General features: G+C 38.5%; 1 protein-coding gene across 1 annotated transcript in view; it reads left to right on the forward strand.

The window, feature by feature from the left end:
* Positions 1-15,648, forward strand: part of NEK11 (NIMA related kinase 11) — a 91,806-nt gene that overhangs the window by 65,433 nt on the left and 10,725 nt on the right. The window contains exons 13-15 of the mRNA XM_053466332.1: positions 5,275-5,414; positions 8,973-9,033; positions 11,904-12,000. Coding sequence (XP_053322307.1) covers positions 5,275-5,414; positions 8,973-9,033; positions 11,904-12,000 — 298 coding nt within the window. The remainder of the gene's footprint in view (positions 1-5,274; positions 5,415-8,972; positions 9,034-11,903; positions 12,001-15,648) is intronic.

The raw sequence follows: 15,648 nt of genomic DNA on the forward strand, positions 1-15,648 counted from the left end.
TTGGTTCCAGATGGAGCTGCTCATTAAACTAAACCTTCTCCTGCAATGCGCATGCAGGCCAGAGCTCAAATTTGCTTTCCCTTCACAATCACAGGTGTAATCAAAGTCTATATATCACAACCCTCCGCAAAGTCATTAAACGACCAGTTGGCAGCATTAATTAACATAGGATTCAACACCATTTTGAAAAAGCACCAATAAAGAACAATGGAACTGAAAAAGTGTTAATAAAAAGCGACAATAATTATACAGCAGTAATGAGCTTCAAATCACACCATCCAATCATATCATATAAATAATTGTTTACATAAAATATGCTTCAAAGTATAGTAAATTTAATGTCCAACAAACGCAATGTCCAACAAACCCAATAACATCCACATCCTCTAATATAGAACTTACCATAAGTACTTACAGTAAATTCTAACTGTAATTCTAACAAAATAGCACATACACTTAACAAAAGGGCCAACTTTAATATTGATTAGACACTGGGCATATAATCATGCCTTCCACTCCAACCCACAAAGAAACAGAAGTACTTGCCACACTGAATCTGAAGATAAGAAGAAGGCTGTCAGTCAGTGCGGTCTTCACTCCTTCTGACCCTAGTGTGACTCCACTTGATGCCCTCACACCACACGCACATGCAAGGGAGGAGCAAAATGCTGTGTCATCCGTACAGCAAATGGATCGTGCGGGGCCAGTGAGCAGGTCTTTATCAGGGTGGCCTCTGTGGTGCCCCCTCCCTTGTCATCACCTCCTGAGTCTTTTTGTCCCCTCCTTCACTGTGCTGGACCTCTCTTTTCTTCCCTCATGTAATATAGATCAACTGAAAACTACACGTAACTCAAAATTGATAGTATAGATCACAAAAGTAACGCATGGAAACCATAAATTGTAGACATACACTCACTGGCCACTTTATTAGGTACACCTGTTCAATTGCTTGTTAACACAAATAGCTAATAAGCCAATCACATGGCAGCAACTCAATGCATTTAGGCATGTAGACGTGGTCAAGACAACTTGCTGAAGTTCAAACCAAGCATCAGAATGGGGAACAAAGGGGATTTAAGTGAGTTTGAACGTGGCATTGTTATTGGTGCCAGACGGGCTGGTCTGAGTATTTCAGAAACTGCTGATCTACTGGGATTTTCATGCACATCCATCTATAGGGTTTACAGGGAATGGTCCGAAAAGGAGAAAATATCCAGTGAGCGGCAGTTGTGTCGCTGAAAATTCCTTGTTGATGTCAGAGGTCAGAGTAAAATGGGCAGACTGGTTCAAGAAGACAGAAAGGCAACAGTAACTCAAATAACCACTTATTACAGCCAAGGTATGCAGAATTCCACCTATGAATGCACAACACATCAAACCTTGAAGTAGATGGGCTAAAGCAGCAGAAGACCACACTGAGTGCCTCTCCAGTCAGCTGTGAACAGGAAACTGATCCTACAATTCACACAGACTCACCAAAATTGGACAATGGAAGACTGAAAGAATGTTGACTGGTCTGATGAGTCTCGATTCCAGCTGCTTCATTCAGATGGCAGGGTTAGACTTTGGCATAAACAATATGAAAGCATCCGCCCTGCCTTATAACGCTTTAGGCTGCTGGTGGTGGTGTAATCGTGTGGGGGATATTCTCTTGGCACACTTTGGGCCCCTTAGTACCAACTGAGCATCGTTTAAATGTAACAGCCTACCTGATATTTGTTGCTGACATGTCCATTCCTTTATGACCACAGCACACCCATCTTCTGATGACTACTTCCAGCAGGATAATGCACCATGTCACAAAGCTCACATCATATCTAACTGTTTTCTTGAACATGACAGTGGGTTCATGGTACTCCAATGGCCTCCACATTCACCAGATCTCAATCCAATAAAGTACCTTTGGGATGTGGTGGAACAGGAGATTTGCATCATGGAAGTCATCATGTCCATATGGACCAAAATCTCCAGGAATGTTTCTAGCACCTTGTAGAAAGTATGCCACAAAGAATAAAGGCAGTTCTGAAGGCAAAAGGGAGTCCAACCAGGTACTAGCAAGGTGTACCTAATAAAGTGGCCGGTGAGTGTAGATACATACCACAGTTTATACACATACATATATAAATACATATTCATTCACACATACTCATTCACATATACTTATTCATTTAACACATACTCATATTTATTCATTTGACTGGGCCCAGGACAGGTGACCCTTTAGCCCCGCTTTAAAGACTTCCCTGCATAACAATATACTTTTAACCTAACAGCAGCCGTGAGTAGCAGAGGTATGGGCCAGAAGGTTATACATCCATACAGATCAATGCATCAATATTTTGGTGTTTGTCTGTTCTCATTTCATGTCTGTTCTCATTTCATCTCTTTTCTAATATTTCTCTGTTGTTGCTTCTCCTTCTTTTTCCTCCAAGTTTTGCTGAGCTTATAACCTCTTAATTTGCTGTGTACTTAGTTTGTTGGATCTATAAAATTACTATGGATCACATTAGGTACCTCTAGCAAATAACAGTTAAGAACTGAACAATATTTGATATTGACGGTGAGTCCTTTTTTTTAGCAACACCATCTCAATTATTTTAAGACAAAGTATAAGGTTGTTTCTTTCCTATTTTACACATTTTATGATGCTGTTTAATGTTGTATCCTTGCAGGAATTGAACATTATATGTTCAATATAGATTGTTCACACCGATGTGTTAAAATCCATTATATCTGCTTTAAACTATCCTATAAGGACAACTAGATAATAAGGCTGGTAATATCACAGGCACAGTGGACAGAATGATAATTCTTACATATCAAAAATCTTGTTGATGAGTTGGGGTATAAACTGGTTTACTTGAGGGTACCAAGCAACCCTACGTGAGAGTATGAAGAATTATCACCTTGTCTGCCTTTTCAGCTGTAGCTCTACGATTGTCCATAACTAAATACAGGTTGGCACAAATAGATTCCAAACTTACTTAAAGTCTGACCCTGACTTTTGTTTATGCTCATTGCGACACTTAAAAGTAGCGGAAATGTTTTTCAAAAAGAAAAGGAAATCACTATTTGAGGAGCAAAATCTACATGGTATCCATGCTACTGTAATCAACAGTGTTGCCATCCACATATTCTGTGTCATTTAGATTACATGACAATTGAAACAATGCATGGTATGCACTTAGAATCAAATGTTTTTTTTAGCTTATATAATACCAGTAAAATTTGCTCTAGGACGTGAGGGCAAAATGCCAGTAAAATTGCTTCTGGGGCTTGATGTTGATTATCAATAAATTATATTCAATAATGTATTTTACTTTGAAGGTAAGTGAGCATTTTGCTGTTAATTTAGCTTCAAAAAGCTATTAAAGTAATTACTGAGCTCTTCTTCTCAACAATGCGATGACATACAGCATTACTCACCTAGTTACCCAAGTCTGCCTTATTATAGAAACGTGTTCAGTATAACAGAATTTTCAGTAACTGTCAATAACAGATAAATGCCAAGATTTTAGTAGTCACAGCGTCAGGGCTCCTGAAACTGCCCGAGCCCTGATATCTTTCACCTTCTTAGAGGTTAAGAGTGATGCTGGTGCAAGACTAAAAATCAACCAATGTCACCAAATCAACCAATGTATATATGTTTTTATTATTTAGTACAAGATGTATGTAGCACTTGACAGTTTACAATACAGTAATTTCATGTTGAAAAACTGAATTGCACATGTCCCAAATGTGGCCTTTTAGCCGCCAAACAACCCGACAAACCCATGCAATGCACATGTCCCAAATGTGGACTTTTAGCCGCCAAACAATCCGACAAACCTATGCAAAGGTGGTATCACTGTACTCAGGAGACATTGCTGACCAAACATTGGGGTATTTTATTGCAGCACCACGCAGCCGACTGACAAAATGAATGGGAAAATAGTGATTTATTTGAAGGAAACACAAAGCCCTTTTCTTGAGTTAAGATAATACACAATGATTGATTCTCCAGATAGTAACCAATTAGTAGGGAGTCATGTAACACCATTTTGAATCTATTTTAATGAACACAAAAGGAATGAGTTATCATTATCACACTGCTAGTGTACTTCTACACCACTGCTTGAATCTTATTTCATGTAAGCCTTTTTATAAAGTCATACTGTGTGATTTATTAAGCAGTAAAGCTGTAATCGTCAACTTTGTTAGCGGGAGAGTATAAATTGATTGGGATTGGGAAATTTGATAGCTTCATTCGAAAAAAAACTGCTACTCTACAAATAATGTTACAAAATAAGATTTGATTTTCACAACTTAAAGGAGGAAGAGATTATATAGTTTAATTTAATGTTAATGATATGGGTGCCATAAATGTATGTAATGTATTTGTAAATCTATATGAGGTATAATAAGTACATACTGTGTCTACCGCTTATTTACAATCCAATTGAAAAATACTGATCTGACTTGGAACAAAATACATTTGTAACAGCATCTTAATATCATTATCAGAGCAGCATTTTTCATACTACCTTACACATGTGACCTAAAACCACATTATTCTTGCATACTTGCCCAATGTCTTTTTCCTTCTGCTGTCCCAGTGCTGTCCGAGTTACATTTGAAGCCAAAAGATATATAATGCAGAAACTGCACTGTATGTGGACAGTGTATGGGACAGAAAATGACATCACAACTAAGCCCACTGGTGATGTCATTATGTTATATTCTGTTATGACCAGTCTCAATTGATTTATAAACAAATATGTGCTTAGCTATCTATCTATACAATAAAATGATCATTGAGATAACTGAGTTAAAAATATTTCAGAAAATAGGACAAGGTTAATAATCTTACCCTCCATGTTAAGACAAAAACACACAGAAATATTTGCTGGGTCTTTGAGTTTTATTAAAACATGCCTAAGATGTACCTGTATAATGGATAGGTAAAACAAATTTCTAATATTAATATTAGATATAAAATAATAATCATAACACCATTGATGCTCTGTGTAGTTCTAAGCTAGGAAACTACATGCAGACTAGAATAAAAAAAAATAACAAAGTGGTATGGTATAGCAGCTTTACTTTGAATTAATATAGTTTGATTTTTTTATTTTACAAGTACACATTTGCTGTGTGTAATTAACATTTCCCCAGGTTTTATTAGTATAGTCTCTGTGAATTTGGCAGTCAGCTTCATCATATTGTACAACATCTGCTGTTTAATGTTTTGTTGGTTTTAGTCTCTCGCTAACCAATGTATACTAATATTTTAAGTGATTCCAGAAGACCCACGTGTTGCTGATGAGTATTATAAGGATGGATTTGACTCTTGCTCCGAAGACAGTGAAGAAGACGCTGATGAAGAAGAGAATTCTGACTATGAATCACAAACTATACAAACAACTTATGAACAGGTGCACACACATTTTTTTTAATTTTTTACACTTGCAGACTGCTGTAGGCATATCTAAACACAGGAGCATCCAATACCTAATTTACATCCTAAGTGTCTCTACACAAAAACACTAGAAGCAAATGCAGAAAGCATTACATGCATTATAGACAGGTTAGATAGCCACATGTCGATATACTGTAAGTAATGTGTTGACAGAATTGGGAAGAGTTACATTAAGCCACACGGACCACTGCGGGAACACCCCACAAGAGCTGTAGTTTTGGAGATGCTCTGACCCAGCCATCTAGCCATCACAATTTGGCCCTTGTCAAAGTCGCTCAGATCCTTACGCTTGGCCATGTTTCCTGCTTCTAACACATCAACTTTGAGGATGAAATGTTCATTTGCTGACTAATATATCCCACCCACTGATGGGTGCCATGATAACAAGTGTTGTTTCCTTCACCTGTCAGTGGTCATAATGCAATGGCTGATCGGTATATATATATATATACAGTACGGAAGCCGCACAGCTTGTTTGTATCTGAACCCCCTATAGACTGTGTTGTTATTTGAACAATCAGAAATAGGTTTTATAAAAAGTAATTGTACTCTATATACAAACATTGGTTTTAATCTAGTAAGAAATATGATTATTATACTATTATTGTTAGATGTTGACATGTCAAAAAATATACTCTTGGAAACAACCTATCATTATTATAAATTTGTTTTTCCTTTTTAACAAAAACAAGAATAGTGACTGAACACATGCTCTGACTTCCATGTATTTGGATATATTTTATGTATAAATAAGAAAAAAATCAAGATCTAGTGACAATGATTATTTGCCCAATTGCATTAGATGTAGTGTTTTCTTTGTTTTCTTTAATTATTTAACAGGGCAAATGGGTGTAGAATTGTAACACACAGTCCCCTAAGTTCTATATCCTGCTAACCTGGGCATAGTTTGATAAGTAATTCACTGTCTACATAGTCACAGCAGGTTATTGATGAACTGTCAGGTCTGCAGTGGGTAGGGAAGGTCATCAATACAGCACAATCTAGTAAATAATTCATGAACAGTGTCTTGCTGTTTTATTTATTCAATTTAAAGAGAAATGATTTTCCTGAAGCCTGAGAAGCTTGAGGTCAACGCTTTCCAGTTGCTAGTGAAGATGGCAATGGTGATCGTTGTAAGGCCACAGGTGACAACCAGGTTGCCTATCTCTCCTATGGGGATATATCCCTCTTTTCCTCCATACTTTGAAAGGAGGTTCAGAAGTTTTTGGTGAACCACGAACAAACCATTAATGACTTTAAAGGAAAGGTGGTAGCATAAAGTCCAGTCCATTGGAAAAAACAATTACCAAGCATCCATTGATAAGGCTCCACTGTGACATCTAGTGTGCATGTACAAAGTGCGCAGCTTAGAAAACATACAGTGTAATTAAGTATATGCAGGCATAGCATGTGTGTATAGTCAATAACTGAAACAGTACATCTGAGACATGAATCAATTACACATTGATATGAAACACAGTACAAAGTACTGCACTAAGGTCACCTTAGGGCAAGAGGATGGTACTTTCAGGGACGTCCTCTCTCCCAATTGGAGGATTTGGGAGAAGTTCCGGTTTATGTCCCCAGGGAAATGCTGCTGAAGAGAGAAGAGAAGGGAGAATATAAAAGATTGAATTCTCCAAAACACCGCAGCAGTGCTGCAGTGAAGCTGTTTTTTTTAAGATTTGTTTTTGGTAAAACGTGTGGGCTATGCCTTCTGGCTGCTGTACTCTCCTGAAAATGTCAGTGTAGATGCATAGGTTATAGGATCATGTATCATACCAATATTTATATTAATGACTTTGGTGTAACTTAATCTTAAATTCTGTTCCTATGGTATGTTATCCCCATTACTAGCATATCCTACTCTTGGAACTGCAAATAACATCAGTATATTTACATATGGTTTGGTACATAAAGATAAAATGTTTCCTAAGTCTGCAGCATAGATGCATTCATTGCATTCTAGAACAAGGCCAGAGCGATGCAGAAACACATTTCAGGAAACAAAAGCGTTAAGATGAAATATCTTTGCCTGCGTTGTCCTAGTGATTTGTATAGTAGGAATTTTATTTGGTACCAGTTCTGTCATTTGCATATTTGTGAATTGTTACTAGTGTGAAACTGCTTTTAGTACATAAACATCAGGTGGACATAATTTCAGCCATTTCATTGTCTCAAGAGCAAAATTCTATAAACCATTTTCCTGCTGAAGGACATAACTATATTCTATTTGAGTGATTCTTCTTTAATAAACTTTTTTTAGTCCTATATGTCATTAGCGTATGCAATGGTTTACAGTGTTTCCCAGAAACCTCGATCATCTCTTTAAAAATATAATTGCAGATTTATACATTTATTTTCTTGGAAATAAATATGCCAACTCCCTAAAAGTAAAGGTGTATGTATATATGTAGACCTCCCTACTCAATATCTATGGAGTGATACTAACCACACCTTACTGATAAGACCTGTAGTAGTTTGGCCTTTTCATTAAGCTCAACTACAGAATCTACTGATCCTCAGGTTAAGAGTGTTCTAAAAACATAGCATAGTTGCCAACTTTCCCATCCTGGGAAATAAGCAGTTGCGTGTGTCGGGTGAAAATCCCCCCAAAAACTACACCCTTCATGTCCGCCGATCACTTCAATGTCCCTTTCTTCTGTCTTCTTTCTACAGTCTTTCCTAGAATGGCAGACCTGGTCGCAGTTGCAAGTGGAGCCAGGTCCCTGTAGACTGCCTTTTGGTGGGAGGTGTGGGCCCTTTTTAACTCTTTTTGCTCCCACATTCCCCTAAACACAATGATCTTTCCCCTTTGGGGACAAGACCTAGAAAATCTACCCCCCTCCCGGTTTAACCAGGTAGGGAAGGAAGGGAGAAAAAAGAATGAAGGAAGGATTAAAAACACAATACCACATGATTTAGAATGAAATCACATCAATCACTTTGTAGCCTTTTGACTCAAGTGAGTACCTGTGAGAGAGGGGAAGCTTGGTCCTCTGGCCTTAAGGTTGAGCACAAGGAATCAGGAGATTTCTTAATAAAGCATGTGGCTGATTTTGAGTGTGGGTTCTTTCACTGTAGTCAGGCTGGAAAGAGCACCATTAATATATGGACCCTTCCCTTGCACTTTTTTTCATACAGCCCTGACTAATGGCTGATCGGTGATGGTGCTTAGAATACCAGCCATGGGCTGGAGCCTTGTTGACGCTTTTTCTTTGTTTATTTCACCATGTCACATTCTATAGGTTAAATCAGAGAGGGTAGGAAAAGGACTACATTTCTCTTGCTACAAACTGGTCTTAGTACCTTAACAACCAATGAAATATTCTTACTGATTGGATGACTCCATTGGCCCTATAGTCATTATACCTCTTTTCAAACTTTGTACCATAGCCACCCTTTTAAACAATCACTAGCCTGTAGCTTTCAATATGATTCAGATATTTTCTATATCGTAAACTTGATTTCAGCTTGTGATTAAGTATACATATATATCTTATCCCCTTCACAGGATAGTGATGTCAAAGCCATGGTGCTGAAATTGAAAGATGTTCTGGCTTCCAGTTGTTTTGGTGAGAATCATAATTTAAATTAATCGTTTTCACATTATAAATTCTAATTGTTTGTTGTGCCTTTACTTGGAGTACACGCATGCTCAATAAATTTAAGCTTGGAGCAGGGTTTTAATCATGCAACTGTGACAAAGTACACCTGACTTATTTTCAATAAGAGTGGCAGTCATACACATTTTCATTACATCGTATAGTAAATTGAGCAGTATTTCACTTAGAAACCCTGGGAAGCAGTCTCCTTATGTTAGACCATGCACTCTACATGGACTTGGTGGCCGGCTGTCTGGGCCACTGGCATACTATCATTTTGTACAAGCTAAACATGCTACATCACTGAAAGGGTGGCGCGTAGAAGCCCTGCAGAGTGTTTCACATAGATACATTTCATAGGGAATGGGGAGGCTCACAGGACACTTGTGTTTATTTAAAAGAAATAGTTGTGTCCAAACTGTGTTATAAAGGAACTTTATGACTGCGCTCTAGATTATTCTTATTACGGCAAATTATATTAGTTTAAAAGTCCATTTAGTTGGGTCTCTCGCTCCCATGTAACTCAATTAGAGTGATTAAACAGCCTTAGAGGATATGACCTTGTCATTAGCAGACGTAAAAAAGACCCAGTAAGTATTTTTTTGAAGTAGATAGAGATAGGCACGGACATGATTCATTGTGGACATTTTCACAATTGTTGGATTCAGCACTATCAAGGACACTATCATTTAAAAAAAAAAAAAATTAAAACAATATTAAATAGTCCCCCTGGGATAAAAATATGTTAGAGTGAATCATGTTATTCCCTTTAGACCCAGTCCATCCATCACAGTAGCAGTGATGGATGGACTGTCAAAATACACACATATACACTGCCCTTACGAATGCCTGCCCAAACACACACACACACACTTGCCCTTACACATCCTGGCTTAAACTTACCCTCACATCCACATGCTTACTTGCCCTTAGAGACACTTGCCCTAACATACAAACACTTTCAAAAAACACAAACACATTCTCTCTTGCTCTTCTTTGTAATTTGTCTCTCTTTTCTCCCCCTCCTTACCCTTTGAGACTTGTTATTATTCTCATTATTTCTCCCCTTTCTCATTACTCGCCTCTTCCTATCTCTCCTCTTTCTCTTTACCTCTATCCTTTCTCTTTATCTCATTGTTCCCCATTCTCTTAATTTCTCCCTTTCTTCTTTATCTCTCATCTTTCTCTTTACCTCTACTTTTCTTTATCCCTCCCATTTCTTCTCATCTCTTCCTTTTCTCTATATCTAGCTCTTTATGTCTCCCCTTTCTCTTTATCTCCATTATTTCTCCTCATTCCTGTGTATGGACACCTCGCCGGTCACTGTCCAGGATGTAAATATTGATCACAAAGAGTTTAGAAGAAAGATACCGCAGGACATGCAATGGCACAGTTGCCAAGAATTACATTTCCTCACTGCTCTTCATATTATTTGTTATGCAGTTCTAAACATTAACAAAAGGAAATACAAATCTAGTTAGTAAAGGACTTATGGGACAAAGACCAGGGTAAGTGCAAGAGCCCTAATGGAAAATGAGAAAGAATCTATAGTGTAGACGTTTAATAATCTAATGAGGCAAAGTTGAACAGGAGCATAGTGTTAAAAAATTACATTTTATATTTGTCTTCCAAACACCTAATGTTTTCACGGTCAGAGGTTAAGAGAGAAAGAACATCTTAAAGGAAAATAAGAATGCCTATACAGCTTATATTCAAAAATCTGACAAGCATTGACTGTCGGTGAATGCTTACAAGCACTCATTCACAGTTCATGTTCTAGCCAGTATATGAAAAATATGTAAGGTTTAACGGTTTTCAGTACAACTACCCGTGAACTGTGGGAACTGAAAACAGTAACAGGAAAAGCTACCTCGTGCCAATTCAAATATTCTTAAATTGCTATAAATGATAGTTTTGAAGTCCATACTCAAACATCCTTCTTATGAAACCATACCTAAGCTAGCTGGGAGAATAAGTGGCCATGGAATGGGCAAAGCCAAACGCTGCTCCTATTACAAGTTTCAAGTGCCTTAATTTATGCATTTTGAAGGACGCATCTCAGTGGGATTCTGCTGTTAGATTTGTTGGCCTTTGAAGGACCCACCTCAGTGGGGTTCTGCTGTTAGATTTGTTGGCCTTGCATAACACATGGTTAAATAAGTATGGTTTTCCAAAGGCCTCTTCACTGTTTGAACTATGCTTTACACAGGACCAGCTCGTCCTTTCTTTGATTTTGGCCCTACTTGTAAACTTATGAGCCGTCTCCTGCTTTAGTGAGTAAACCTTAATAATCCAGTTACTGGCAGTCACTCACTGTGCCTGCAGCAAGAAAGTGATTTAGACCTAGATCGATACAGGGGGATCTTAATTGCAGGAGTAGTGATAATTGTTTTGTCTATATCTCATCTCAGCCGACTGTCTGCAGCCCATCAGCTGTTGCTGAAACTGCTACAGTAAACGATGTATATCTCTGACATTTTCTTAAAATTCCAACAGCAAATGAAAAATAAGTTGGTAAAAAAAAGATTATTTAAGAGGTTTAACAGATCTTTGAGATTCTGTCTCTTGTTTTGGTATAAATGACAAGTAAACAGAAAACTGAGCAAAACTTTGTTTAATGATTCAGCATATAGTATATAGAAATGTTTAACAAAATAAAATGCATCTTGTTAAAGAATTTTTCATATATTTCGTTGGGCAGTCATTTGGGGGAAAAAAGTTTTAAAAGTATAGTTTCATTTAAATGTAAAAGCAGTGTATTCTGATAGCTTACCTTTCACTGCTCTATAATGCCACTGAATACAGTGAATATGATTGTGTTTCTCTGTATTGATTTGTAGATACTGAGGCTGCCACCATGGTGACTCCATCAATTCCCGCGAGCTCCAGACTTATCAATGATACCATGGTACAAACCAAACTACAACGCATGAAAGAGTGAGTAGCTTGTTTATTCTATGGACGCCGGCACATATTTAGGTCAAATGGATCCAAAAAGGGTGCATGTAGTCTTATTCACAGAATATACACGTCTGACTCTCAGTTCAGCTACTGCCTAAGCATGTGGGCAGAGAATATGTCTTCTCAAAACACGCAACTTTGTCTCTATTGCATTACATTTCTGCACACGAATTACCAGGAGCAAAACAAGATGGTCGCGGACACACAAAATGAATTTCTTTCAATAACGTCCATAAAACTGTACAATATACCCAACAAAAATCTTGGGAAAACAGATTAAATTGTGTACTTGTGCAGAGGAATGACATAATAAAGTCACAGATCCCAAAATAAGGAAAAACAGAGAGCTTCCAGGCATGTTTAACAGTACCAGAGAATAATCTGATTGAAGGTGTCAGTCAATCTGTTGTCTGACAATAGAATCACAATTATCGTTAGTGACAGCGTGATTCATACTCGCTGTAGCACGTGTGCTTACACTTATCCTAATTTCCCAAGAACCTAGGATTTACCACATTAAAGCAAAACAGATATACATATTTACTAGGATTATAGGAGAAGTCAGGCGTATTTTTTTCATGAGTATTTTTTGAGTGTTTGCTTTCCTGAAGCCCTTCATTCAGCATACACTCAGAGGATACTCACTTTTACATTGCAGTGCAGACTTGCAGTACAAACTCTCCCAAAAAAAATATTGTATTTTTTTTAATGAATTTAACATCAAACTAAAGGACATCTAACATTAATAAACAAGGCTGCCTATTTAAACTTGTTTTTAATTTTTTACAGCCACCCCGGAGAAACTAAATGGTTAGCTCTGCTTCTTTTTCTTGATACATTATCTTGTTTTTTTGTAAGCTGTTGAGAGCAGCTTCTATTGGCTGTAGCGGGAAGATGTATCAGTCCTTTCAAAGCTATTTAAAACATTCTCTGAGCAAGCTCTCCAGGGAGACACAATATATAGAGGGTACAATCTCTTCAGCACTTCGTCTTGCTGAGCCACATATGACTTAATTTTAAGTAACCATGGTTTTGACCAGCTAGTTCTGCAAATTAGTCGGCGGCCAATCACAGAACATCATGTGTGGAAGGACCAGTGGATTGGATTCTAAGCACGATTTCCGGCTATGATTCCATCACTGCTGCAACAGTTTATTATACCGTATGTTGCTTTGTAATTCATATCTTTCTTTTCTTGTTATTTTTAATGTTTGTAGAGGTGGGCAAGCAACACACACCACAACTCATAGTTAGTTCAGAAAACGTAGCATACACTCATGTAGTTTAAAATTGAAATTCCAGATGGAAAGCGACAACTTCTTCTCATTTTTACAATATAGGCAAATGTTTTGTCGTCCTCTACTTTGTGTAATGCATGATAACATTACTATGCAACCAGCAAGAGTATGCAGCCTTTCTGAGATTAAGCTCAGTTTCTGATGTTAGAATAATTCTTTCATACAAAGGACAACTATTAACTCCCAAAACAGCTATGTCTAACATTTTCTGATATGTGTCTTGAGAATTCGTTTCTATTACTGGACGGCATGATCCTGGTAAAACTAGGCTGATATCTGTGTGTTTCCACTTGACATGGGCATGGCAGATCATCAATCACCCAATAAAGACAAGAGACCTGCTGGATTTTAAAACGGTCACAGATTTTATTAAAAACACCTGCGACATACATAAACGTAAACTTCAAACATGTGAACATATATTAATATCCCGCAATTAGCCCCAGCTAATAACATCATAATAAAGTACATAAACAATTAATGTCCTAGCTTACTAGGACGGGATCCCCCAGGAATGCTGGCGCAGGCGTAAACGATGTTAAGACCGTTTACCGGCGTCCTCCCTGCACGGTAGCGAAACCGATATGAACTCCCCAGGGCCATCCCATGGGGAGCCCTGCATGTAGCCGTCCGGCTAATGCCACCCGAGTTGCCATACCTCAAATGGCCAACTCCCGCACTAACGCCAGACCCCGAGGGACGCCCTGTCATACCCAGAAAACATCAAAACAAGGGAGGGTGGCAGGGCACTTCACTGTGTAGCTCTCTAAAACTGAAAGTAAATCCCCCCTGTGTAGAAATAAATACCTCTTGGGAGGGGTAACAGATAACATTAACATAATCCTTATCAGAGGGTCCCTATTGGGCTACCACCTAAAAAGATACATTGGGCAATTTACGGTCAGCCCTGTATGTTGCGTGCATGTCCCCTTCAGGCCAATACATACAGCCAAGTCACATTTAAAGTTAATTAAATTGAGCTCTGAGTTATATTGGACATCAAAAGTTCCATATTGTGTTGAAGAGACATTCACACAATATCCCAAATGTAGTACAATAACATAATTAAATCATAGCACAAATTTCAGGCAAACAGCGCTTCTTATAATTTCTCTGCCCCAGGGTGTTCTCTGTTAACTAAATATAGCTGACAACATGCAGATGACTAAATTGTTTATGAAAACCAATAAACATAAAACAAAATTAATGCGAGACACTCAATGTAAAACCTGGATCATAAGAAGACAAGGCATAAATAGAAATAGCATTAGCAGCCCTGTTTAGTGCTATAGTGGCTGTAAGATAGAGCAGATGCATATTTATGTAATTTATATCTTCAACAAATAGAAGGTGCGAATGACTGAATGAGTGTAACTCTATTTAGAAACAAAGAAACATAGAATTTCACAGCCGATAAGAATTGTTCAGCCTATCTCTTTTGCCCATATGTACCTGCTGTAAAAACTCTCTGTATTAACCTCTACTAATTCTGCCACCCCCTCATTAAAGTAAAACCTACTTACATTATAAACATCTAGCCTTAGATTAGGTTTTAGATTGTGATTTCTTGTCCTAATATTTGGATGACTATGGAAGGGTGGCCAGAGCAGAGAAGTCACTTGATTCTTATTTGTTGAGAAAATCTACACTCTAGAACAAAACTACGTGTCACGGTTTTGGGTCCCGTCACTAGTGAGCGGACACCCACTAGCAAGTGGACACCCACACGCTGCTGGTGGTTAGAGTTCCTGCCGCTGGCACAGGAGGCAGGAGGACATGCCTGGGGGTCCTGCTACGGGTGAGCAAAGAGCTACCCGTCAGCGCAGGTATCCCCAGAAAAAAGGGACTTACTCGTCCTCTAGGCGCTGGAGACTCTGGCAGCAGGAATACGGGGGGCGCTGCTGGAGCCATGGGTTTAATGGTCGGCTAGAGGTGCGCCCATGACGTAGGTTAGGAGGCAGGGTCGGGAGCAGGCGCCGGATTTTAAAATCCGGAAATGCTTCTCTCTGGCACCCTGTTGTGGTCCATTACTGTGGATATTTTGACCCTTTGCCTGCCTGACTACTCTGCTTGGTGATTTTGTACTTCTGTCTGAATTATTTGTGTTCCAGTTCAGCATGTCTGAGTTCCTGCTAACTGTTTTGACCTCTGGCTTGTACGACTACCGGCTTTGTGTACACGGCTATCCTGACCATCCTGCTCGAGTTAACCCCTACCGTGCTGTGCTGCCTGTGTGTATTCTGCCCGGAGCTGCACCTTCACCTTGCTATATTGACTCAGTACCTATATTACCTGCCAGCACTAAGGCCTCCTTGCTGTTGGGATC

This window comes from Spea bombifrons, chromosome 5 (assembly GCF_027358695.1).
Source record: "Spea bombifrons isolate aSpeBom1 chromosome 5, aSpeBom1.2.pri, whole genome shotgun sequence".
Lineage (NCBI taxonomy): Eukaryota > Metazoa > Chordata > Amphibia > Anura > Pelobatidae > Spea > Spea bombifrons.